Below are 25,827 nucleotides of genomic sequence, written 5' to 3'. Positions count from 1 at the left end.
AAAATTTTGTAACGGATCAATAGAGGTCCAATCCAACTTCCAAAAACCCGTGCAGGACATGGAACCAAACACAACATGTCGTAGGTCCAAAACTCAAAAACGTGCGGCAACGCAATCGCTTGTGGTGGTAGTGTACACGTCCCCGAAAAAAAAAAGGTTTAACTTGCCGATGCCGTCTCCCTCCTCCTCCTCACAATCAATCAACCAGCAGCGGCAGCAAAGCTAATCCTTAACGAAAACCTTCCCCCCCGCGAGCGAAATCCCCCAAAAATCGCAACCCCGTAGCCGCTCCACCGGATTCATCTCGAAGCCGCCGCCGCCGCCGCCGCCGCCGCCTTCGCTACGATCCTCCGCGGCCATGGCGGCCACCGATCGCGGCCTCTACCCTCCGATCGACCCGTACGACCTCGAGCCCCCGCGGTTCGTGGAGGACGACACGGCCGGCAGCTGCGGCGGCGGCGAGGCTAGGGTTTGCGACCCGCCGCAGGTGATGTGGGACGAGGAGCCTGAGGCATCTCCTTCCCCCGAACCGGTGATCGAGGTGCGTAGAGCTGTAGATTGGATTGGAGTGGTTGCGTTGCGTGACGGGTTTGTTTGTTTGTAGCGCTGGATTGGTATGGGATTGAAGTATGTTGACGTGATTATGATTGTGTTTAAGTACCCCGAGAGCATGTGACGGTTTGTGCTGGTTACACGTGCAATGCTGCTGCTTGGTGTGGTGGGTTGCTGTTTCAGGTGTTGTTGCAGGTGTAGAGCCGCGAGCACGGGGGAAAAAAATTGATGTTTGTGCTTGTGTTGAGTATTTGAAGTTTTCTAATGCTGTAAAGTGAACGGTTACAATTGGACAGATGCACAAATGTGTTCTTTTAAAGGCAATTTTTGGACTGTACTTCATATTTGTTAGTTACCTTTGGTATGTTGGTTGGTTTTTGTAGTTGCATATGCTATTCTGCAAGGAAAGGTTAAGAGATATGTTTGCTTTTTGTATGTATCTAAGCATGGTATGCATATGCTTGGGAATACCTGACTAATGATCAAGGTTTGGAAACTCCTTGAAACATTTACTTATCCATCTATGTTACTTGCCCATAAAACTGCTTTTATATAATTTTTATGTTAGTATCACTATGAACTTAGCTAGATTGTTTCTTGATATGATTTCTCATGAAAAATCAGGAAGCCCACACATTTGAGCATAGGGCAAATGTTCTTCATCTTGCCAGAAATAATGCAGTAGGCAGTGTTGGTGTTGGCAATGTCTATGGGGGCCACAGTGAAATGACCACCAGGAAGGAATTGGTAGAGAACATGTACTATGATTGCCCCCTCCGTGATCAGACTGACATATGGGTGCCTCCATCTGCTCCACCGATGACAAAGCATGATCATGAAGAGTGGCGAAAGGGCTTTGGTTCTAATGGTGGGTTCTTCCCTGAAGAAGATGATAAGTGGGATATTGATGAAGAAAATAAGGAGATGACAATGTGGGATGTGCTTGCTGAGATGGTTGCTGCAGGGAGACACAAATTATTGTCTGTTGTGTCATATGATTTCGGGAGGCAAGGCATGTCTCTGATTTCACATTTGCTTCTTGAAGAGGCTTGTAAGGATAAGGCTGATATAATTTCAAATGCTAGTGTTGGCCTTGAACACGCACTCCTTGAGGCAGAACCAACAGACTGGCTGCCTGATAGTGCTTCTCCTTCTTGCATGCTTTGCGGAGCTCGTTTTCATCCAATAATTTGCACCCGCCATCATTGTCGTTTCTGTGGTGGGCTGTTTTGTGGTGGCTGCTCAAAGGGTAGAAGCATGATGCCTCCAAAATTCGGCACTTCAGATCCTCAAAGGGTCTGTGATGTTTGTGGCGTACGCCTTGAATGTATTCAGCCTTATTTGATGAATAATGTCAGCCGTGCTTGTCAACTTCCTACAAATGATTTGACAAACTTAAGCACCTTGAGGTCATGGTTAAACTTACCATGGGCACGCACAATGGAATATGAGATATATAAGGCTGTAAATTCTATACATGGATATTTTAAGGTACGTCCATCGTATACCTATAATACCTTTTCATGTAATTTGGTTGCATCTTTGTTTTTGGTAACTTTTTGTTCTCATGTACATCACCAAAATAATGTTTTTATGCCTTGTTTTCTTTCTGAGAAATATATCTGCTCAAGCAACAATTATTGAATAACTGCTTCTGTCATTTAAGTTTACTACATAACCATGTAGGGACCAGGACCTAAGTGAACTTATCTGAAATTCTAATTCTTCTGACCAGCTGAATTATACCCACCACAAACTAAAACACATTTGCTATAACCCTAGGCAGCTTTAGTGCACCACATAATTTCGTGTTCCAACCCATTCAGGAAAGATGATGACCCAAATTCTTATCAAATGTAACTGAATCCATCCATTTCCTTTCAAAACCTTGTCATTAGTCATTAGTCATTAGTCATTACAGGGTTTTTTAACCATTCCAGGCTGCTGCAAGTGGCTTGATTGCACTATTAAAAAGTCTGATGTTTATGCTGGCAATGATTTCACAAACCAGCATTGCATGAAATTCTAATTTGAGAATTTACAAGTAATTTGAGTATTTATTCTACTTTTCAGACAATTTTATGTGTCTATGTAATCATTCTGATGCATCCTGTATCTTATGTTCCTTATTGTTACATCATTTGCTTTGTACTACTTTAGGAAGAAAATAAGTGTTGTGGCCTAAATAGTTTTTTCTTTTTGAAATTTTAATGAATTCATTCCTTCTGCATTTGACAACATTAAGAGCTCACAATAGAAATTTTACATTTTCTTCTCTCGCTGCACCAAGTTACAATAATGCTGCTCTAACGCATTGTTGGTATTCAGTGTTAGCTGCTTTATATATTCCATTACATAAGCTGGCAACCTGTTTTTAAATTTGTAAGACCACAATATAAGTATAAATATTGCAATATTGCTACGTCCAGTTGCTTGTTTGAAGTCAATTTGGAATCAGTTAGAACACTAACCAAATTTCGTATGCTTGAATGCAATTTTAAGGTTGGAAATTTGAAACCAGAGAAGTCAATCCCTGATTTGATTCTTAGACAAGCAAAAGGACTTGCTATAATTACTGTGGTAAATGTTGGAATGATGATGACGTACAAAATTGGTACTGGATTGGTTGTTGCTCGAAGGGCTGATGGTTCCTGGTCACCTCCTTCTGCCATCTCTACTTATGGTGTTGGATATGGAGTTCAGGTCAATGCAGCGGCTGAAGTGTTCTTGTTTCACCAAATACATATGTTTTTTTTGTCTATTTATTTGTGTATTGGCCTTGCAGGCTGGAGGGGAGTTAGCTGACTATATCATTGTTCTGAGGAATACTGATGCCATCAAAACTTTCAGTGGAAATGCACATCTGTCAGTTGGGGCTGGCATTAGTGCCTCTGCTGGTCATCTTGGGCGGGTAGCAGAGGCTGATTTCCGTGCAGGTGATGGTGGTTATGCAGCCTGTTACACATACAGTTGTAGCAAAGGTATGATTCAAATGACTAGCAGTGGAGCATAATTGAACCTCTTTCCATTTTACTATTGTCCACCTTGGTCCACAGAAGTATTATTCCGTTCTTCCTATTTCTATTCACTAGTGCACAAACCCACACATGATCAAGTTTCCTTGAATACCACAGTTCAGGGAGTAGTTTCTAGGTCCTTTGAGTTTTGAATGACCTAAACCAACCTGGGTCAGAAACTAATATTATTAATTATTTGCTCCTTATTTCACATTTTACTTTGCAACATGCAGTCAGGCAAGTTATAATTGTTGATACTGCTAGGCTGGTTGTTTCTGACCACCTCTTATCCCACCTGGTGCTTGTTGGCCAAACAGCATCCTTCAGGACAGCACTGCTCTGACTTAACTGTTCCAAAAAAACAGGTGTTTTAGAGATCTTAAACCATGTGGCCATTTCTAGTCACCACGTAACTAATTATAGCTAACAACAGACAATAAGGATCTGTATAATTGTAATTCCACGCAGTTCAATAAAGTAAAATCCTGATGGTTGACAACTTGACATTGTAGCTAGTCACTTCAAAGTACCAGATTCAGATATAATTTAATAAATCAACATATGCTACTTTGGTACCCGAGGAGCATGAAAACAAGTACGACTTTGTTACTTTTTGTTGCTCATACAGTCAAAAATGTCTCGTTGGATTCTTGAACTAAAAGAGATGGGATGGTTTTGAATCAAATTAAATTTAAGTCATTTCTCCCAAAAACGCAAAAGACTGGTTTTAATAGAATCCTGAATTGCTTATCCACAAGTTTGTTGGGCAATCCAAAAGGAGTTTTACCTTTTCCATTAAAACGTGCTTACCCAAAATTCTGAGATCAATTAGGCTGTTAGTTTTTATATGATTACCGTGAAAAGCTGAAACTTGAACTTTCAGCAGTAGCTCGCACAGAAATAAGGTCCATCTTAACTGAAACTCCAAAAATGATTTTGAAAACTGAATCTTAATGAAACATGCTGAAATTTTGTATCCTGCTGCCTGCTGGGCTTCTCTCAACAGTATTCTGTGTCCTAGCTATACTCGTACTATTGATGCCAACTATGAACATATCTGGTCAACTCAATTAATCATCTGCAATCTATTCATCATCTCCATTTTTATCATTTTCAACTCTTCTCTGGCAGGGGCATTTGTGGGCTGTGCACTCAATGGTAGTGTTGTATCAACTCGACATTTGGAGAATGCTCTATTTTATGGTGGTCCAGTAAACGCATCAGAAATCCTGCTTGGTTCAATGAGTAGGCCAGCTGCTGCTGCTACCCTCTACAGAGCTCTGTCCAAATTATTTGAGAAGGTCGAAAATTAATTCTAGCCTCTTGATTTCTGACACACATTGTGTCCCCTGGTGATTACCCACTGGTATCTCTAGGTATTTGCCTTGTGCTCTGCTTACTCCCGAGTTGTGATTAATCAACTGTACAGTTTGCCATTCGTTACTACATCAAATAGATCATCTCTCCAATGCCACAAACACACAAACCACTTTGTAAATGTTGTGCATATAATTGTTACGTTTGCGTGATGAATGAAAGGGGAAAACAGAAACTGTTGTTCTGAGTGTTGATCTTTGAACCTGGTCTGGCAATATTATTTCTACATTTCTGGAGATATCATGTCCTAAATCTTTGTGCTGTTCAAGTCCCTGCTTTCCTGAGGAGGATAGGGCCATAGCCTATAGTGGGGACCACTCCCAGAAATCACAGGGAGTGTATAGCACATTAGCCAAAGGTCCTGGAGGTTATTTTGCCTTACTGGAAAGGTGACTTTCTTGCAGCACAGCACAGGAACTGAGACTATTAGGACATGTACTATGCAAGTCACTGTCTTAGAGAAAAAAAGATGCCACGTAGGATGAAGCTATACACTCTATAATGCATGGAGCTTCGAGTAGGTCCCACGGTAAAAAATTATTCTTTTCCATCCCTCCTGGCTCTCTCCTCTCCATCTCCCTTTCCCGTCTCTCTCTTCGCTCTCCTCTCCCGGTGGGGAGAGCTCGGCGCTGGCGGTTTAGGAGGTGGATCTGGGTGGAGGAGGGCGGGTGAGCTCAGCGCCAACGGTGGCGCGTCAGGGATGGCGGCGGATCCTAGTCCAGGAGCTTAGCGCCAGCGGCGGATCTCGGGGGGGGGGGGGGAGGAGCTTGGCGTCGGTGGTGGCGTGTAGCGGCGGATCTTGGTGTGTGTGGGGGGGGGGCCTAGGCGCCGACAGTGGCGAGTAGCAGCGGATCATGGTAGGGGGGCTCGGTGAAGCTACGCGACGAGGCATATCAGCCTGCAGTGTGGCTCGCTGCTGGGAGGCGAGCGGCTCCACGCACGGCTCTATCCCGAGGATACGGTACCCTTTGCAAGGTACGCATAGCTCCACAGAGCACCGATCCTAGCTGAGATAGAACCACGGCTCCTACGTGGCGAGCTAGAGCTCCTCGCCACGTAGGAGCACTGTGTGTGCCTTTATGTACACATTTTGTTACTTCAGCCATTACCGTACAAAGACCATGCACTGGAGTTGGATGATTCTGGCACCGTACCTGTGATCTGCGTGATGTGAGCCGGTGACTATCAGAGGACCATTATTAATGTCAGCAGTAACCTTTTCCTGAGTATACTGAGCCCGTGAGTCATCTAGTATTTGTACCAATATCTGCTGCAACATATGATTGGATAATTAACTTTTTGATAACATGGTGGCCGGTCTGCATGAACGTGTTTATTGATAACATGCTGTTCAGATACTGGTTTTGTGATACAGGGATTTTAGTTTATCCTGCTAGGACCAAACTATAATGGATGGCAATGGTACACCTCAAACGTTTGGTACTAAGAGTTAATGCTGGTCCTTTCAATCGGCGATAAAAAATTGTGCACAGCCGAGTTCTTTCCTGGGCCAGAGCAATAAGCTTTCCTGGTCATGCTCTTTCTTGTTCACTGGATTATTTATTCCACTTCTTCAAAAAATACATTTTCACAAGAAAAAAAACTTTCTGGTACCGTATTGCTTAGACCACTTGATTAAACTGTTTGTTAAATTTATTTCTTAAAGTATTTAATTTATCTCTGTAAAAAACCAATAATTCACACCAACAGTTCAATCATTAATCTAAATTAACAGGTCCTTTCCGTATGGGATAGCCTTTTTTCTAACAGTGCAATCTATTTTTGGTCGGAGGTGTTCGTCTGCACATGTCTAGCACAGACATTCACAGTAAACACTGTTACGTGTAACTGTGTGACAATCATCTACTCGTACAACTAGCTGACTACAGTACAGCGTTGCCAGAAATCTTCTCGTACTAGTTCTGTGACAGGAGACATGAACTGCTGCTGTTCAGGAACAGACCGAGTCGGCCGTAACTCGATAATTACCAGCCTCCACTTCCTGGACGAACAGGCGTCTTATAGGTCATAAACTGTTGAGTGATCTCACACAAACATTCACTGCCACAGCATCATGCTTTTGTGTGTATGTGCTCTCTCTCTAAAAAAATCATTTTTACCTCGAAGTTTCTTGTTTCTTACCCCCCTCCGTCACCTTAAGGCAGCGTTCAAGTTGACTACATCAACATGGCTAATCAGCACACGTAAAACGAAAAAAGCCATTAACACATGATTAATTGAATATTAGCTTTTGTAAACTTGTAAAATGAATTAATCCGATTTTTTAAACAACTTTAGTATAAAACTTTTTTCTAAAAAATACACCGTTTAACAGCTTGGAAAGTGTGCACGTGGAAAAAGAGAGAAAAGTGTCACTTGTTGGTCGGTTTCGAACGAGGCCTAAAAGACTTTGTTTCTTTTTCATCTCACGTTATTACAATGAGCAATTTTACGGTTTTTAAGTAGGTATTAAGAGGTAACAAAATTTTAGTATAAAATTTAGTATCTCATAATACCTAGGTATCAAGAGGTACCAAAAATTTACACTGAAATTTTGGTACCCCTAGTACCTTCTCAAGGAATTGCTCTATTACAATATAAAATAAAAAAGACTAAAATAACCTATGTTTCTTTTAAAATTCTGATGTATTTGTCGTCCCATTATTTAAACTCCAAAGCATGTGACCCATTTAACCAAAATGTATTACTGTTATAAAAAATAAAGTCTTATTGAATGGAGGTGTAAGGAAACAATCGGATAACAAATCAAAAGCAACCCAGACACTCCAATATCGGTGATGCTTGCGGTAGGAAACAAACCAAGTGCAGATTGCAGCCACTGAGGTTCTATAATTGGAGACGACATACAACAGGTAGGACAATGACAGCAACTCAGCAAGACAATGTAAACATCAACTTGGACAAAAGGTATCCTAAAAGGGGAGCACGAACTTGTAATTCTAGCAACTTCAATCAGGAAAGACATAACAGAATCCAATCAATGATCCACTTACAATGTACACACTTCCGACAGAAGTACAGAGCGACAACAGTCATAGCAAGGACAGCTAAAACTTGTTACGGGAGCACATGAAAAAAAAATAAAGAACTCCTTTCCTTCAAGCACTCCTTTCCCTTCCCGTATTTTCTTATCAATTCTAAAGGAAAAATATAAAAAACCAAGAAGTAAAACAAAGTAAATAAAAGAAAAAAGTTAATAAGTTGCATAGGCTAAAACAAGTTCAGATTTCTGAAAGAGGATGGATAATCATCTGCAGAGGACCATGGTAGGATCTCTGAGTTCCCTTCTCTCTTTCCACAACACTGAACTTAAAAAACGGATGAGCAACATACAAATAAATATGAAATAAACCCAACCGAAGAAGAGATGCTCTTGAATCATGATCAGGAGGGATCCGCACGAGTCTTCGAGCTCCCAAGCGTAAGCTCCAGCTCGTCAGAGGCACATTCTTCGTGTATCCGCTCCCCCTCCCACGCCTTGACGAGTCCAGGCGATTCGTTCTTGCCATTGCTGCTGCTCCCAAAGGCAAAATCATCCGGCGCACCATCAACCATCTGAACATCGTGATGAGCCGGCACGCCACCCATTACAGGGGAACATGTTCCGCTCTGACCAGGGGTGCACACCCTTGAAGTGCTCGCGATAGCCTCTTTGAAAACCCCGAATGGATTCGGCGAAACAAGGTTGTATGTTGGCGACGAGGGACCAGCAGATGATATCTGAAATCCTGCGAGCCATGCAGGGTCTGGTGCAATCTGGTGGCCTGGGCTAGGTGGTGTAGAGTTGGGAAGGGATGTATAATTCGCACTAGCCCATGGTGGCTGAACACTTGCGTTCTCCCAATCAGTCCTCATGCGAGGTGTACGGGTAGGGGAGCTGGATGGAGGTGTCACCGGTGCACTAATGGAGCCTCCGTTGAAATATAGATGGTGAAGCTGTGGGAACTTGGAGGAAGAGGCATAGGAGGAACTCAATGGAAGTGTCTTCAGCCATGGGATGAGGGAGCTTCCCTCGACACCACCGATCAAGTTGTTTCCAGCAAGGGTGATATGAGAGGAGGATCCAGAGCTTGGAAAAGAAGATGATGCAGGACTTGGGTTGTATGAACCCCGCGGACTTGGTTGATAGGAAGAGCAAGGGCTTGGTGAAGCCGATCTCCCAATTGGATCAGGACGCTCTGACGGAGGAGGTTTACATCCCTGAAATATAAATGAATAGAACACTTAACAGTTAGTACATAACTAATTAATTTCAGCCATCCAAAGAAAATTGAAATGCACTGGGCAACAGTTGTATGAGGTCACGAAGGAAGTTGTTCAGAATTTATCTACATAAATCTAAATTGTAAGCAGGTGTCTAATCCCCAGAAAAAAAAATTGAAAAGAAACATGCCAATTTATCTACATAAATATACTTGTGAAAATATACCTCGAATTTAATTACTTAGAAATGTCAAATGGGGCATTATTGGCATTCTTGTAAAAAAATATGCTACATTTTAGATTAAAATTCAACCACAGAACAGAAAATCATGGTTGTTGTGACCTCTGTGGGTGTGCCTATGGACAATGCTTTTGTCCTGTTATACTAACCTATTCTATCTCTACACCAGCCTCAAAAATACAGTTAGAAATTCTGGTTTTGATCACTGAAAGCAATGACATCATTTGCACAAGGCAGAAAGATCATCACAAGAGCGTAATTTTGGATCACGTTTTGTGTTTTATGATGCAAGTAGCTAGCACCCTGTTGTGTTCATGTTTGTGTATGACCTCGCCATTAAAATCTGCATTATCAACTGAACCCATCAGCTTTAGAATACCTTCTTGCCAGCCCAAGAAAGAAAGGCAATGTGGTGATTTCCGATGCGAATGTATAGATGTGAGTTTGGTGTTGCCAATTGGTACGCAAATTTTGGTCAAAAGATTCTATGGCACACAAAAAAGGTCGTCCTCAAAAATTGTCCTCTCTTTCCCTTCAGCTGAAATGCTAATGAGAAAGAACACAGTAGTTTCAGTTGAACTATGCATTGGCCATTACTGAATCTAGCTCTCATACCATGGCTCGGCTACACAAATTAAGCATCTCCCAAGAGACAAGAAAGCTCAAAACAAAGAAAGAAAAATGATTTAAGAGGCATGCAAATCAAATTCAGCGCATCCAGGATCAATCCATCCTTAATTCGAAGCAACAAAAGATCAGCGCATTGCATTCCCGCATTGCTGAACAGAGGCCCCCACAACGGCATCTTCAGCTGATTCGGCATCAAACCATCCGAAATCGAAGCAAAATTGAGAGCGCGCGCCGCGAGAGAATGACATTAGCTGAAAACAGAGGCTCGGAAGCTGGCAGAGACGCAGATCGCAGTCGCGTCCAGGATTGCTCCGGCCGAGGTGGAGCAACCAGCTCACATCAGCTCTCGCCACTGCCATGGCGCGGGAGCTAGCTAAGCTACAGGATTCGCCCACTCAAAAAGATCGGCGGGAGGAGAGAGAGGCCACCGGAGCGGGAGAATGGCGGGCGAGATTTCACCTTGCGGTAGGTGGTGCCGTCGGGCTCGACGGTCCACCCGGCCTCGTTGCAGAGCGCCTTGAGCACCTCGTTGTTGTCGCAGTGCTTGGGCAGGTTGTAGTTGCCGTAGGCCCTGAGCCCCGCGTAGATCTTGGCCGCGATCGCCCGCCGCCGCCGCTCCCTCCGCCGGTTGTTCTCCCTCTCCCTCCACGTCGGCACCCTCGTGCCCCCCAACCCTCCCCCTGCCCCCGCCCCCGCCCCGTTCGTCATCCTCCTCCTCCTCCTCCTGATCGATGAATATCACTTCACCTCACCGCCGCCCGCCGCCCGCCGCCGGATCCGTCTGCTCCGGCGACGCCGCCGCTCTCCTCGCCCTCGCCTCGCCTCGCCTCAGCTCAGCTCGATTGTTTAATAATTTCTCGGGGGGAGGAAGAAGAGAGCAGAGCAGAGGAGGGAGGAGGAAGCATCTGTGTGAACGCAGCTGCAGGCCACTCTGCTGCAGCAGCTGCTCGCTTTGAGATGCGATGAGTAGGCAGGAACGACGAGGGGCAAGCGCGGCATTTCACCTCGACCATCCCCCGACTGACGCGCGGGGCCCTCCCGGACGCCACAGCGGCGGCCGCGGTCAAACGGAAGTGGGGGGAGAGGTGGGGCCCGCGTGGCCCCACACCCAGGCACGCAATCATGCGGCGTGGCCGGCGAGCCCGAGCCCGAGCCGATCGACGGTCGGCTCGAGACAGCGGCTCGACGATGGGCGGGGGAGGGGATCACGTGGTGGTATGCCTTCATGGATGCCGTTGGATCGCGCCGGGTTTTCCTGGGTTATTTTTTTTTCTCTCTTTTGTCGCGCTTCGAGGGGTGTGGGGGGACCGCGCGCGGCTCGGGATCCGCGGCGCGGCGAGAGGGGCTACGTCGTGTCGTCGTCGCATCGAGCACGCTACGAGTAGAGGGTGGCGCCGCAGCCGTCACGCTATCCGCTGCTGCCCGTGCCGTAGCCCCGTGGCTCCTTGCCTTGCCCGCTTTTGCGCCTCTCGCCCCCCAGCTTTCCTGGGCGGCAGGGCGCGGCCGTTTTCCGGGCGTTTTGTGCGTAATTTCGGGCGGGCGGGCGGACGGACGCACGGCGCGCAGCTGCCGAGTAGCTCGATGCGTTGTGGTCGTGGTGTGCAGCTCAGCTCTCGGTGTAGTTAGTGTAGATGCCGTGCGTTTGGAAGGGCTGTTGTTTCTTTTTTCCTGTTTCTGTTGGGACTTGGAGCGGAAATCCGTGCGGTGCGTTGGCGGCGTGGGTGCTCGCGTCGCGTTGCGCGGCTCGTAGCTTTGACTTTTTGAGCGGGCGTTCGCCGTTCGGGTGATGTGGTGCAGGCATGCATGCTGACGCTTCTGGGATGATACACTTGGGCCGATCCTTATCTGGTGTCTTAATTTGTTTTTTCTTTCTTTCCTGCAGTGAGGTTAATTAATGAACTGTTAGTTTGAGTTTTTCTCATTTGCTATATACTATGTTTATTTGCTTTTTAAAAAGAGTAAAGTACATAACCAGATGTCGCTTGCGTCCCTCGACTCTTAAAACATATATTACTCCTCCCTTATATGAGAGGTCTAATGATGCGTGAACCCGGTAATGATGTAGACATGGCACATCTGATATGGAAGGCTCAACCAAATCAGTGCAATATTGGCAGATCACCCCCTACCATATAGACTCTATATCATTTGCCTTTTTGTGTGGCTCTTCAGTTTCGTTGAGAGGGCAGAGGAAGGAGAACGACGATCTGCTCGGCAGCCAGAGGTGGCGATCGGCGGCGATTGCAGCAAGGCCTATCAGCGAGGAGTAGGGACGTTGTGAATGCAAGACCGCTGTCCAAGGCATCACCCACGAGATGGTGGCCAGATTGCGGCGACAAGGAGAAAGGACGCCCTTGTATGGTGAGTGAATTAAATCCTAATCACCTTGTCTTCCTTGCACATGAGTTGTTCTTGTTTGATTTTGGACATGTATTTATCATTCTTTAGGTAGAACTTCATTTTTTGTGCTAGGGTTTTAGTATGTTCTGAAATCAAGGACAAAAGGTTTTGGTTCTGTTCTTGTGTATGTGTGATGCAAACTGAAGATGCTTTGGTGAATGACTGAAAGTCTGTGCAAATGAAAAATACTAAGATAGTTGATTTTGTACCCATGAAAGTATCACGTTGCTAAGCTACCATTACATACTGTTTAAACTTATCAATTGATTATTTGATGCCTCATCTTTACATCTGCATTAATCAAGGAACACCGATTTACCAATTTGATGGATTAACGATTCTAAATTTATTAATCATGATGTCCGAAATTAGGATGAAAATGGAATTACATCAATAAATACTGCATTTAATTTATCAAGACTAGCTGATCAATCTGTTGTCAAGTACTAAATAAGTACAGGCAAGGCAACACCATTGGCAAATATTGTACATGCAAAAACACCAATCGGAAGCGCAAGGGTCTAACTGCAAATTAGTTACGCCTCAACTGCCCGCTAATACAAATCCATGCATGGCCTTTACACGTTGGACATGCCACATCAGCTTGGGTAGTGGGTTTAGATCCAGTTGGATCTCTAATGTGACCCAAATTAAGATTAGGGAGGAGTAATCCATATTTTAAGAGTTGAGCAACCCAAGTGACACAGCCGGACAAGTTTAAGATCCAGCTGTGTACTTTACTCTTTTAAAAAAAACCAGTTGTAGGAGGAGGGGGAGTGAGCCTTGGAGGTATGCTGCTGAGCGCCTGAATATCACCGGCCAGCTTTTGTTGGCAACGGTGAGCTACGGACATAGGTTTTAGCTAGTTTTGTGTTAGATGTTGGGAGCTCAAACAAAAATACAGTCTAGTGTTGTGTAGGTTTGAAATTTTCTTCGTGATCAAATTAACACAATCGAGATAAGCAAAACATCGTACGTGCACGTACGACTAACTTGCCCGTTCGCACATTTCGGACAAGTTGAGGCAATTATCCCCCAGAAAGGAAGACAAGCCGATGCATTCAACGGATTAGCCCGAAGCCATCTTTACTCTAGACGTTTTTATATTGCACAACAGAAGTTGATTTAGCCAACGCTACGCGTATATAGCCGCCGCCCAGAGATTAATGCCCATTTGTCACGCTTGAGGGTGGGTACGTGCTGACAAATAATACTTGACAAGCACTTGTCAATTAATTATATTCCTAGCTAGTAAGACTTGTAAATTAATTCTAATTTAATTAATAGACTTGATTGGCTAATTCTCTACTTAATAATAGAACATATTTATTTGGACACATATGAAATTGTTGAGACATCGCCTAGAGGAGTTGAATAGGCGATCCTAAAAAACACATAAGGTAGCAACAGTCAAAATGGTCGGACTGTCTGGTCAAGTGGGACGGACTATCTGATTGGCTATGGTCAGGTATAGGTAGCCAAAGCGAGATAGGTCTTGTGCAGAAAAAATACTTTGTTTTCATAAAAAATATGTCCACTGTCTTAACAGTCTTTTAAGTTAAAAAAATACAATAAAACAGCAACGTAATAAAAGAGCACATTAGTTAACTCTCTTTTTTAAAAGTTATGGCAAATATAACACTGGCATAATGCGTATTGGGATCCACTGTATATGCAATATATCGATATCTAACACGAGAAGACTATACCCCATACTCACCTTTGAGACCATTCGAAATTAACATTAAACTATTTAATTTGACGATCGATCTAGCTCACAAACATGAACATATAACATTAAGAAAGCTCTAGTTACTACAAACTTAAGAGTATATCATATACCGAATCTATGTTTTATATGACTTTTTTAGATTTCAAGTGGAAACCCTTGTTTTTAAGATCAGAGTATACATTTAGTACATACACGTAAGATCGGCGTTCCATGTATCAAAATAATTCAACCGTCGTTATAGTAGCCAAATGAATAACCTGGACCACGACTGGTAAATAAAAGCAGGTTCACAGAACCTGTTCATATAGTCGAGTCGACGACCTTCCCATCAGGTACGATTATAGACACGGAGTATGTTAGAGCAGGTACAATAGCAGGCTATAAGATGGTTGTAATTATATTTTAATAAGATAAGAGATGATAGAGAAGAGTGGTGAGCTAGCTACAGCATGGACTCTAAGACACAATGTATGTATGACAAGTAAGACATAATAGTATATATTTTGTAGCTAACTATTGTATGAATTAGCTATTAGATTGACTATAGATAAATTGTAGTTAGGAGTAGGCTATACTATTGAATTTGCTTAGCCGGGCGGCCATCATTTTCGCGGTCCGACCACGATGGTCCATCGCTCCGCTAGTGTGCTCCTTCGGATTCCATCCAACCCATGGTTGGAACATCCCGATGCTCTCCTCTCTCCCTTTTCCATCATTGCATATCTGCATGCATTTGCCCTTCCCTCTCTCTCTCTCTCTCTCGCTTTCTTTGAAGGTCCACGAGCTGGGGACTAGCTTGTCTTTCATGCATGGCTATTCTCTCTCTCTCTCTACAGTATCTCTTTTTTCTCTGATCAGTTGCTAGCACCTGCAATTGCATTGCCGTCAGCTTCATCTGGCAACAGCAACAGCAGCAGCAGTAGCAGAGAGACACAGCGGAACAGATCACGAGGGAGATGGCGCAAAAGTGAGAGCAGTGATGCGTCCACTGTATGCTTGCATGCCTGCATGCCATGAGCCATGAGAGAGACGGAGTTGTACGTATGCTCCGACTTCTCGGTAAGCTCGGGCCGTTTAAGAGCTAAGTATAATAAAAGAAGTGTGATAACTCAAATTGCAAGAGTAAGGAATGATTGGTTAAACGATATATTTTTAAACAAAAATAATTTATAAATAAAAATTTTATATGTATATATTTAGCGAACTAAAAGCAAAATGAGAAAATAAACTTTGATAAAAAATTTCTCAAAATTAACTCTAAATTTAAAAAATTAAAAATTTGACTTATAAGAATATAAATGAAAAGATAAATGTGTAGATGTTTAGGTGCATGAGTAAAGTAAGGATAGAGAATAAGACCTATCAATAATAAATGTGATAGGTCAATATGCGTGAAGAGAGTAGTATTGTTAAATATCTATTAGTAAAGTATGCTCATGTTTATTTTATATTATGCTCTATCAATATAATTAGCCTTAGATGAGTTTGGCGTATACTTGTAGCCAATACATGGCTATATGCAAGGCGTCCCCGTAAGATTTTCTCACTTCTCCGCAGAAATTAAACTATTTTTAAGTTTTATACATAGCATATAATTGTAGAGCTTACTACAGTATTTTGTTTTGTCCATTTGAGTTCTAACCATCTTTAACAGGACGAAATTCCTTGGGTAGCCTTTGACCACTGTTTGCATTACAAAACAGGGGAGGAAAAGAGAAGCATTTCGCATCACTTTTTATGCCTGAATGATGTTTGGCCTTAAAAAGAAAGTGCACAAGCACATTGCACTGGTCCGAAAATACCATTGACCGGTTACCAAAAGAAGAGGCCCCAGTACCCCATCGATCGTCCACAAATAAGGGCATGTTTGGATTCTATTTGGATATTCCAAACTTTTTTTAAGTTATCGTGGATTAATTAGGCTTAAAAATATCTAATAAAAAAGTTTTTATTTATGTAATTAGTTTTGTTATCAGTTTATATTTAATACTCCTTGTTAACGTCAAACATCTGATGCGACAAAGGACTAAAAAAAGTCTCTGGATCCAAACAACCACCAAGTATTCCCTTATTTATTTATTTATTTGATATTGTTGATTTTTGACTCTATGTTATATTTGATCTTTTATCTTATTTAAGTTTTTTGCAAATATATAAAATTGTAAGTTAGTCTTAAAGTGATTTTAGTAATAAATAAAATCACAACAAAATAATTAATATTATGTAATTTTATAAATAAGACGAATAGTCAAACGTAGACTCAACAGTTAACATTATTAAATAAAAAATAGAGTGAGTAGTACATTTTTGGATCTACGAAGGCTTCAATAATACTATCTCTATCTTACAATAAATTTTTTTCTAGTATTGACTATATCCTATGGATGTTAATGAATATATATATATATATATAACATTATTAATTAATAGATAATCATGTATATTAAAAAATTTTAAAATATAAAACGAGGTGAGTAATACATAACAGCCTAAGCTAGCTGAGCAAAATACGATCGACCAGACCAGGAGACCAGCAGCAAGCACACACGATGATTTCTCCCCCCCCACATGTTAGGCGAGAAGCCCAAGCACATGCACGAGACACGGACAGACAGGCAGGCAGCACAACGACGAAACGATATTATTCGCGCTCAAATGCTTATATATTTACATACGGGTAGGAGTGGGAATGAACCAAGGTCCATGGGTTCTTTCATAACTCTATTTAGTTTTTTAAATTTTTTTAAGTTCAAAACTCTATATAATTTTATTTTTAACCTGCTTTCAACCCGGCCTTTAAATTTTCTAGGCAAAATGGTTGTGCCCATTTCCACCCCTACGTACGGGCCACGAGTGCCAACCAAGATCCTGCCTGCATGCCAATGCACGCAACACACCGCCGTGGCAAAAATAACAATATATGTTGCTAGTATTTCCTCGTTCTAATGTTATAAGATTTTCTGATATTTTCTAGATTTATACGAGTGCCAACCAAGATCCTACATGCATGCCAATGCACGCAACACACCGCCGCCAAAAATAACAATATATGTTGCTAGTATTTTCTCTGTCTCACGTTATAAGATCTTCTGATATTGTCTACTCTATATGTGTACTAATAAATCTGATATATATATATAACATATACATAGATATATAGCTGAATATAAACACATTTAAAAAGTTTTATAGTACAAAACAGAGAGAGTGCTATTTATATTTCGGACACGACCGATGTCGTGAATTTGAAGCTGCGTGTGCCAATAGATCGATGGAAGTACATGTACATGAATGCAGTGCTGGGCGGTAAGGGGCAGCTACCAACTCGCAACCTCGCGTTGCTGCTCCGTTTCTGGGGCAAGGCTTCGTGGCTGGCATCTACAGAGATGAAGTCTCTCCTGTCTCGACGTGTTTGGAGAGGCCGACCACAGTTTAATTAATCGGGAGGGGAGTGCTAGGTCATTTTTGGTCTTAAAAATGGGTGGTTCACATTAGTTGAACTCACAATTGGACGGTTTACTTTAAAGGGGAATTGTTCCCCTCTCACCCGGCCGGCTGTGTGATATACAGATGCCGATATGAAATGGAAAGAGTTGGGTAGCTAATGCTAAGAGCAAGTTTAATAGTAAAGTTAACTTATTAGCTATAAGTTTATATTATAATTAACACATAACACATATAATAGATGATTGACTATAAGGTTGGCTATAATTTTTATCTCTTATCTCTTTATCTTACCTTTGCATTTAATGTATTTTTTTAAAGTTGATGTATAGCTGGCTCGAGAGTCAACCCCATATCTTTTTTATTACCTCTTTCCTTCACATCAGCTTATAGCCAACCTATAGTCTATTATTATACTTGCTCTAACGGAGGAATTTAACTTCTTAAAAGTGGCACCAACCTCTTGTCCGTGTTGGGGTGTATAAAAAGGTGGCACGCCCATGTGAGTGCTGGTGGCAAGGTTATAACATGCATGGTGTATAATATAAGAACGTTGCTTTACTTATTGTACTTCTCTTCTCTTTATTTAAGCCTGTGTTTCTATCTTGGGCATTTATTCGACAGAATTGACGGGTAGGAATCCATCAGTTAAAGTGGGATAATTAGCTAGCTTAGGTGCCCATGCAACTTGCTGCTGCCAGTCAGCCACCATTGCATGCACGGTCACAAAGTCACATACAAACGCACTACTACCCGTACGTCCGGGAAATCTCATGGCACGAAACTATTTGCATTGCTTTGGATGATATTTGCATTGTTTGCTGGCATACATGCATTATCATGCATATACTACTAACCTGAAAATTGGGTCTGTAGATTTATGCTGCCGCACTCTGCATCAGGGAAGCAGTTATTGAAGCCGGAGAACATCACGGCCGCCTCGCGGGCCATGCAGAGCAAGCGATGCGCGGTTAACGAAAGCGCAACTCGTACTACGGGCGTAGTAGCACGTCACCGCGTAACCGACTACACGCACCCCTGTACGTTCACGTGGGCACGTATCACATGCGGTAGCGGTACGTCGAGGGGCGCCGGCGCTCGCACGACACGCCGCCCACTGCGCTCGCGGCGCGGCGCGGCGCACGCACGGAGAGATCGAGAGGAGAGGGCGCACGAAGACGCAGCACGCGCCGGTCACCGTCCTGCGCGCGCGTCGCCCCCACTTTTTTCACCTCGGATTCGCACGCACACCACGCGGCCCGCGAGACGGAGGAGAGGCGGGCACACGGCAAGGCACGGGATCGAAGGGGAAAAGCAGCCGCGCGCGCGCGCACGCGAGCAAGTTCACGGAATCCCGCGACCGATCCCATGGCGGCGCACCACGCCACCACCGTCTCACCGGGCACCGGCCGGGAAAATCGACGAGACGAGACGGCCTGCGTGACCGACCGACCGAGAGCAACGCCGACGCATCCGTGCCACCCATGACACAGGAGTGCGCGCAGGCGCAGGTACGTGCAGGATGTGGGGGTGGATTCCTTCCTCGGGATTGAAGCCGGGGATCGTTCTCGGGGGGGGGGGGGGGGGGCGGGGGCGATCGTCGAGCCCATCTCCGCGTTTACTATTCACTCACTTTTGTAACTTTTATGTTTCCTACTCCTGCGGTCCTGCCTCCTATTGTGTTGACTGTTCACTGGCTCCGGCAGCTGGCCGTGCTGCTGCCGCTCCAGCGAGACGTTGCCCTCGCTTCGCTCGCGCGCATGTTGGGGTGAACGCCTTTTCATGGTTGCGCCACTGCCCGCGGAATGTCCGTTTGGACCGCTGCCGAGCCTACCCAACGGCACGGCACCCTCCCCCGTGACTGTTTTTACAGTGGACACAAGTGATGTGGTGGGTGGGTACTCGATCGGCCTCGCCTTTTATAAATTACTGCGCTGCAAAGCAGGAATAGTAAAGCTGATCCGACGGCATCTGTCTCGGTCTCGCATCTCTGTCTGTTTTGCGAAGCTTTTTCAATTTCCAGTGAAAGCTCAGGATGGCCTTCGTGGGCTGCCGGTGACCTCCGTTTTCAGAGAGCACAAGTTAGTGTGGGCTATTATTGACCCAAACGGCAGGCTCATCATCTGCTCATGTACTGGGCCTCCGCCGTAGAGTTGGCTAGGTACCACGCCTCTGCGGTATATATTTTTTATTTTTTAAAACCTTTTAAATAAATAATTTTGTTACTAACTCTCGAAGCAAAATATTTTTACGATAAACCTACAATGACATATAATATGAAACAGAAGGAACTGAAATTGTGCAGATGACATGGGCATTGGCACAATTCTGGATAGGGGTTGTCAAGTATCTGGCGACAAGAAACAGATACAGTATTTGAAAGAAGTGGAATGAAAGGGAAAGCACACAGATGGATCCTATTGGCTTTGCATATGACTTCTTCAGTTTGACTTTACCTCAAACAAAATAAGCCTCGTAATTAGTCTTTATGAAATAATCTAATCCTTGTGAAAACAAAGTAAGTATACATATAGTTTTTTTTTCTATAGAGACGTGCTCAAACATGGTACATGGATTGTACCACATAAAATGGTACTATATATGGAGGTTAGTTAGCAGCGATGCTGATGGAAGATCATGTATGACATCGTGATAACGAAAGAAGCACTTACCCGGTCAGATACATCGCAACACTTATAGTTATGGATCACCGTGGTCCAGACAGTACTGACGATGAAGGAAGATCTGATTCATCCAAGCATCCTTCTCTGAAGATTGATGAACTGGTAATAACGAAATTGAAGTCGAGATTTTCCTGCACAGCGGATGCATCCTCCAGAACCTTTAGAATGGTCGACATCGAAGGCCTTCTGTTGCTATCAAGCTGCAGGCACCACATTGCGAGGCGCATCATGCGCATTACATCTTCAGAATGAAGCTGCATGTCCTCCATCCGACGGTCGATCATATCCAGAAGCTTGTCATTTCTGGCGTTCTCTTGCAGCAATCTCATCAGGCAGAAGGCTTCTTCAGGCTGGGAGTGGTCCAGGTTTCTCCTGCCACACATCACTTCCATCACCACGACGCCGAAACTGTAAACATCTGCCTTTTCAGTTATGGTGGAGGTCAGCCATTCTGGGGCCAGATACCCCGGTGTTCCTCTCATTCTAGTCATCACTCTACTCTTGTCTCTGTCAACCAGTTTGGCGAGTCCGAAATCGGAGAGCTTGGCATTGAACTGGTCATCGAGGAGGATGTTTTGTGGTTTGATGTCCAGATGAACGATCCTTTGCCTGCACCCTTCATGAAGGTAGCACAAGCCCCTAGCAACGTCAGACACGATCTTGTGTCTTGTTCGCCAATCAAAGGGGCTTTCTTGTTCGTCAAAGACCCATCTGTCCAGCGATCCATTTGACATGCACTCGTAGACCAGAAGCCTGTGGCTTTTCTCAATGCAGTACCCAATCATTCGGACAAGGTTGACGTGATGAATGCTGCCGATGGTCTGAACCTCTGAAAGAAACTCCTCTTTACGCCGAGCAACACTCTCCAAACGTTTCACTGCAACGCTTTCGTTCTCTATCATCCCTTCAAAGACGATCCCGGATGCACCTTCACCGATCTTCTTGGAGAAATCCCAAGTGGATAGTTTCAGCTCCTCAAAACTAAACTTTCTTGGCATCCCGGGCAAATGTTCAATATGATCTCCATCCTCCCGTTGTCTGCATTTTCTCATCGTAATGAGCAGAGCAATAGAAAGGATCAAAGCAACACTTCCAATTGTTATACCTATTAGCATTCCCGTCCCAAACGTCTTCTTCATAGGAGGACGAGACATTGCAAATTTTATAATTTGGACAACCTTGATAAATGCCTCGGAGTTGTATAGGCTTGGTACCGCAGTCTGAAGTTCTTGCAATGAGAATAGCTGTGACTGAAGGAAACACGTACCGTTTGTGTCGTTCACCCTGGTCTTAAAATAAGCAGCCTTGCAAGAACAATTCGCCAAACAACCTGAAAGACAATCTGGTTGTGTGACCTTGTCATGCACGATTGCTCCTGAGCCATCGTAATTGAAGTAAGTAACATCTGGAAGCTTCACCATTGTTATATTCTTTGTGTTCTGGCAAGAAATCGGGTTTATCGGTTCACATCTGAGACTTGCTCTCCGAAAATACGTCGCTGGGCAACTGCATCTCCCGGCACCTGAGCAGATGCCATAGCTGCCACATGCCATCGGGTACTCGCAGTCACCGGCGATGTACTTATGTAGCACCTCGTGGATGAACACCCACGATGACAAATTCCATCCGTAGAGCCTCATGTGCCCGTCGGATTCCACACGGATGAACTGAACTGAGCGCGCCACAGGCAGCGAGATCATGATTTCGGGCGAGGAGGAAGAAGATGACTGTCCAAATGCAGAGATGCTACCGTTCAAGAACGTGATGTTTGCAAGCAGCTTCATGGAGTTGCTGACCGGAGCTGTGAAGTAGAGCTGGGGAGGATCGTGCCCAACGAAGCCGGACAGGCCGTCATTCCCGGCGGAGACGTAGAGCGAGCCCTCGGAGACGTTGGCGGCCGAGGCGTTCGCCGTCAGCCTCATCCCGGGGCGGAGGTACTGCCCTGGGACGAGCACATCCGTCGGGTGGTCGAAGGATTGCCACACGGGGAAGCTCCTGTTGTCGAAGAGGACCAAGTCTCCTGAGTCGGCGAGGCGCACGCCGGCGACGGCGAGGCCGGAGGTGTTGGTCGACCAGACGAACGCGCCGTCTGCGCTGTGGAGGACCAGGTCGCCGGCGTCGGTGAGCTGGAGCGTGGCGTTGTCAGGGACCGGCCTGTCGCGGTTGGCTGACCACACCGTTACAGGCCGCGGGGCAGCGGCCACGACATCGCCGGCGCTGTTTGTGGTGACCAGGAAGACGCCGAACAGGAAGCTCCGGTGGTCGCACGCCGGGCCGCACAAGAAGCCGCAGGCGAAGGCCGGGGCGTCGTTGGAGGCGCCAGCCGAGTCCGAGAGGAGCACAACGCGGGCGACGGAGCCATCGCCGTAGCGGATTTGGTCGTCGGCCGAGTTCGTCCATGACGTCGAGGTGTTCGCTGCCGACGACGGCAGCTTGGGATCGAGACGCTGTGCTCGTAGTGAGCCGCTGGCGGCGAGGATGACTCCGGCGACAGCACAGAAGAGCAGCGCGTGGAGCTGCTGCATTTTTTGGTGAACAGGCTAACACGAGTTACACGATCGAAGAGATGACTGCCTTTGAAACATGTGAGTTGTGACTTAGCAACACTAAGGCTGCTTTCGTTTGGGTGGAAGATGAGTTAAGTTATACGTGGAAAACGTAGCAATAGATTAATACATGATTAATTATTAATTATTAAAAAAATATAAAATAGATTAATATGATTTTTTAAAACTACATTTCTATAGAAAATTTTCGCAAAAAATACACCCTTTAACCGTTCGGAAAACATGTGCGTGGAAAAAGAGAGGAGTTAGATTTCTAGCTCTCTGACCGAACACGGCCTAACACATATATATTATTTCACTGATGCAGCGAACCATAGATTCTGAAGTCTGAACTTTTTACAAGGTAATAAACCAGAGTTACTTCTAACCATTTAATACTGTTATTGGTCAGCTGGCACTTTTGATGTTTCGTTGAAGTTTGTCAAACAGTTGCTGCAGCGAACACTGTTCAGGACCAAGGCAATATTTCGACGTATCGCACCCTTTAACAAGATTGCTTTCACCGACTAAGGCCGCGTTCGGCGTTTTTATCCATTGCACGGAAAACGTAGAAATAGACTAGTACATAATTAATTAGTTATTAATTATTAAAAAATATAAAATGGACTAATATGATTTTTAAAACAACTTTCCTATAGAAATTTTTTGTAAAAAATACACCGTTTAGCAATTCGAAAAACGTGCACGTGGAAAACGAGGGTGGTTTAGTTAACTTATAGGGAGGGCCAAATGTGGCCTAAGGCCGCTTTCAGTTACACTGCTGCTTATCCTAGATTCACTCGTTTTCCATGCGCACGCTTCCCGAACTGTTAATCAGTGTATTTTTGCGAAAATTTCATATGAAAAATTGCTTTAAAAAATTATATTATTCTATTTTATATTTTTTATAATTAATAATTAATTAATTATGTACTAATCTAGTATTACGAAAATTCACGCCGGGTAAGATAACTTACCGCCGTCCATACCGAACACGGCCTAACTCTTTTTAGTACACAGTAGACATCACCCGTTTTTGCATATCATCTAAATAGTTATTAAAAACATAAAAATTTAAAAAGACAAAGTAATATGAGTTATATCACTTCATAAATATACAAATTTAAATTCGACTACTACTGGTTCTAACAAAAAAAATGCACTTTCTAACAAAAAAAATGCACTTTCAGATATGCACTTTCAAATTTAAATTTTGTTACAATAAATTAGCCATCGTATTAATACATTTTCACTGCAATGCTTCAAAAATAATTTAAACAAATTAGATTCGTCATGACTATATGTGAATATTGTTACTATAAATTAGCCATCGTGTTACTACATTTTAACTTTTATATTATTGCACTGTTTCAGATATGCGAAAGTGACAAAAGGTAGGCTATGGAGGGAGTCAATGGGCAAGCTTGACCAGCATTGGAGTGCATTGACCATACTTGGACTGGGGCAGGAGGTGGGTTTTGAGCTCTTGGAAATGGGTTGAAAGTAGATTTGGGCCTCGAGAGGGGAGTTGGTATGAAATATTTAAAGCTAAGGTTGTGGCCGATATTTTTTATGCCTAACCTGAATTCTATAAAAAATGGTAAATTAGTTTACTAGTTTGATTTTGAAGATTTTTTTACTAGTTTGAAGAATACAAGAAGTACACACAGTTCTAAGTGGTTTTCTTGTTTAAATCAAGCTGTTAATTTGTAGTTTACGATCATTTAACTTGCAATATTTGTAATAGTTGACTGTAGCTTTTATAAAGCGAAATCTGGAATGAGTGAACTCTATTATCTAAAAAAAGTAACATCTATTATATATATAAATAATAGAAAAAATAGCCTCCACGTTGTCTCTTACAGGCTAGAAATTTTGAGAAAATAAGAGAAAAAAAAAGAAATATCATGTTATGAAATCGGACAAGGATTTTTTTATTAAAAAAAAACTGTGGACAGTTTGTTAAAGCCGTGTGAGCAACAGATAGAAAGGACTCACCAACGATGACAACTGACGTAAAAGTAATTTAGGATATTAAAATACCGTCCACTTAAAACACAAAATGGTAAATTAAGATTCATAATAAAAATAAATAAAACTTGAAATTTGATTTCAATACAAATTCAAAATCAAACTCCAAAAATAAACTAACTTCGGAATAAAAAACAGCAATAAAAAATAATTTATATTGATATCAAAGTCCATGTAGAGCTACCATTTAGAAAAAAAAATTAAAAATACAGATTGAAACCAAACAATGTTATTATTGGGAGAAGAGTCCGTCCATGTGGAAATACAAGAACATTTGAAATACAGGTGAACAAATTATAATATTAAGAGGAAGAGTCCTGGTAGAAATACAAATTATCAATATAGAAAATTTGGATTAAAAAATAAATATGACAGATAAAAGAGTTCATGTGGAAGTATAATTTTGAAATAATATATTAAGACTTTGAATCTACGTAGAAATACATCTTAATAAAATGATAAAATAGGAGCCACCACATATAGAAATTCACACATTAGTCAAAAAATACAATCAAACAAGAAAGAATTTCGAAAGAAATCTAAACTTCGAAACAGATAATAATAAATATTGAAATAAGCGTCTACATATATATACAAATTAGGGGAAACTCCAAAATTTGGTCAAAATAACATACAGAATAATTAACTTTGAGACAATATTCAACATAGAAACAGAAATTTAGATTAAAAGTAAATTGTATTGGTAAAAGAGTCCACATAGAAATACAATCTATAAATATATAAAATTATAGTTAAAATATAAATATAGTGGATAAATAAGTTCATGTAGGAGTATAATTTAGTGATATTTTAAATTCGGATTAAAAGTAAGTAATATTAAGGAAAAGAATTCATGCATGATGAAAATTTAGAAATATTTTAAATCAAGCTAAATAATAAATAATATTGAGAGTGATTCTATATTTTTAGTTATATTAATTTGAGAATT

The 25,827-nt window shown here is 42.9% G+C and overlaps 3 protein-coding genes across 3 annotated transcripts; 1 reads left to right on the top strand and 2 right to left on the bottom strand.

Annotated features, from left to right (window-relative positions):
• The first annotated feature begins 161 nt into the window (after nucleotides 1–161).
• LOC102716977 lies at nucleotides 162–5,133 on the top strand. Its single transcript, XM_040525121.1, has 5 exons — nucleotides 162–541; nucleotides 1,177–2,043; nucleotides 3,055–3,255; nucleotides 3,338–3,533; nucleotides 4,701–5,133. The coding sequence occupies exons 1-5, from the start codon at nucleotides 359–361 to the stop codon at nucleotides 4,880–4,882; spliced, it is 1,629 nt and encodes a 542-aa protein (XP_040381055.1). The 5' UTR covers nucleotides 162–358; the 3' UTR covers nucleotides 4,883–5,133.
• Nucleotides 5,134–7,784: 2,651 nt separating this feature from the next.
• LOC102711711 (protein BZR1 homolog 3) lies at nucleotides 7,785–10,837 on the bottom strand. Its single transcript, XM_015838123.2, has 2 exons — nucleotides 10,501–10,837; nucleotides 7,785–9,167 (listed from the first exon to the last, which is right to left on the bottom strand). Exons 1-2 carry the CDS (start codon nucleotides 10,747–10,749, stop codon nucleotides 8,352–8,354), a joined length of 1,065 nt encoding a protein of 354 aa, XP_015693609.2. The 5' UTR covers nucleotides 10,750–10,837; the 3' UTR covers nucleotides 7,785–8,351.
• A 9,261-nt stretch (nucleotides 10,838–20,098) lies between these two features.
• LOC102711443 (G-type lectin S-receptor-like serine/threonine-protein kinase SD2-5) lies at nucleotides 20,099–22,826 on the bottom strand. The gene has a single exon (XM_006656986.2). The coding sequence runs from the start codon at nucleotides 22,824–22,826 to the stop codon at nucleotides 20,325–20,327; it is 2,502 nt and encodes an 833-aa protein (XP_006657049.1). The 3' UTR covers nucleotides 20,099–20,324.
• Between the last annotated feature and the right edge of the window lie 3,001 nt (nucleotides 22,827–25,827).

The sequence above is a fragment of the Oryza brachyantha genome, chromosome 6, assembly GCF_000231095.2.
Source record: "Oryza brachyantha chromosome 6, ObraRS2, whole genome shotgun sequence".
Taxonomy (NCBI): Eukaryota; Viridiplantae; Streptophyta; class Magnoliopsida; order Poales; family Poaceae; genus Oryza; species Oryza brachyantha.
The sequence above is the reverse complement of the archived record's forward strand: the minus strand, read 5'-3'. Positions and strand labels throughout refer to the sequence as shown.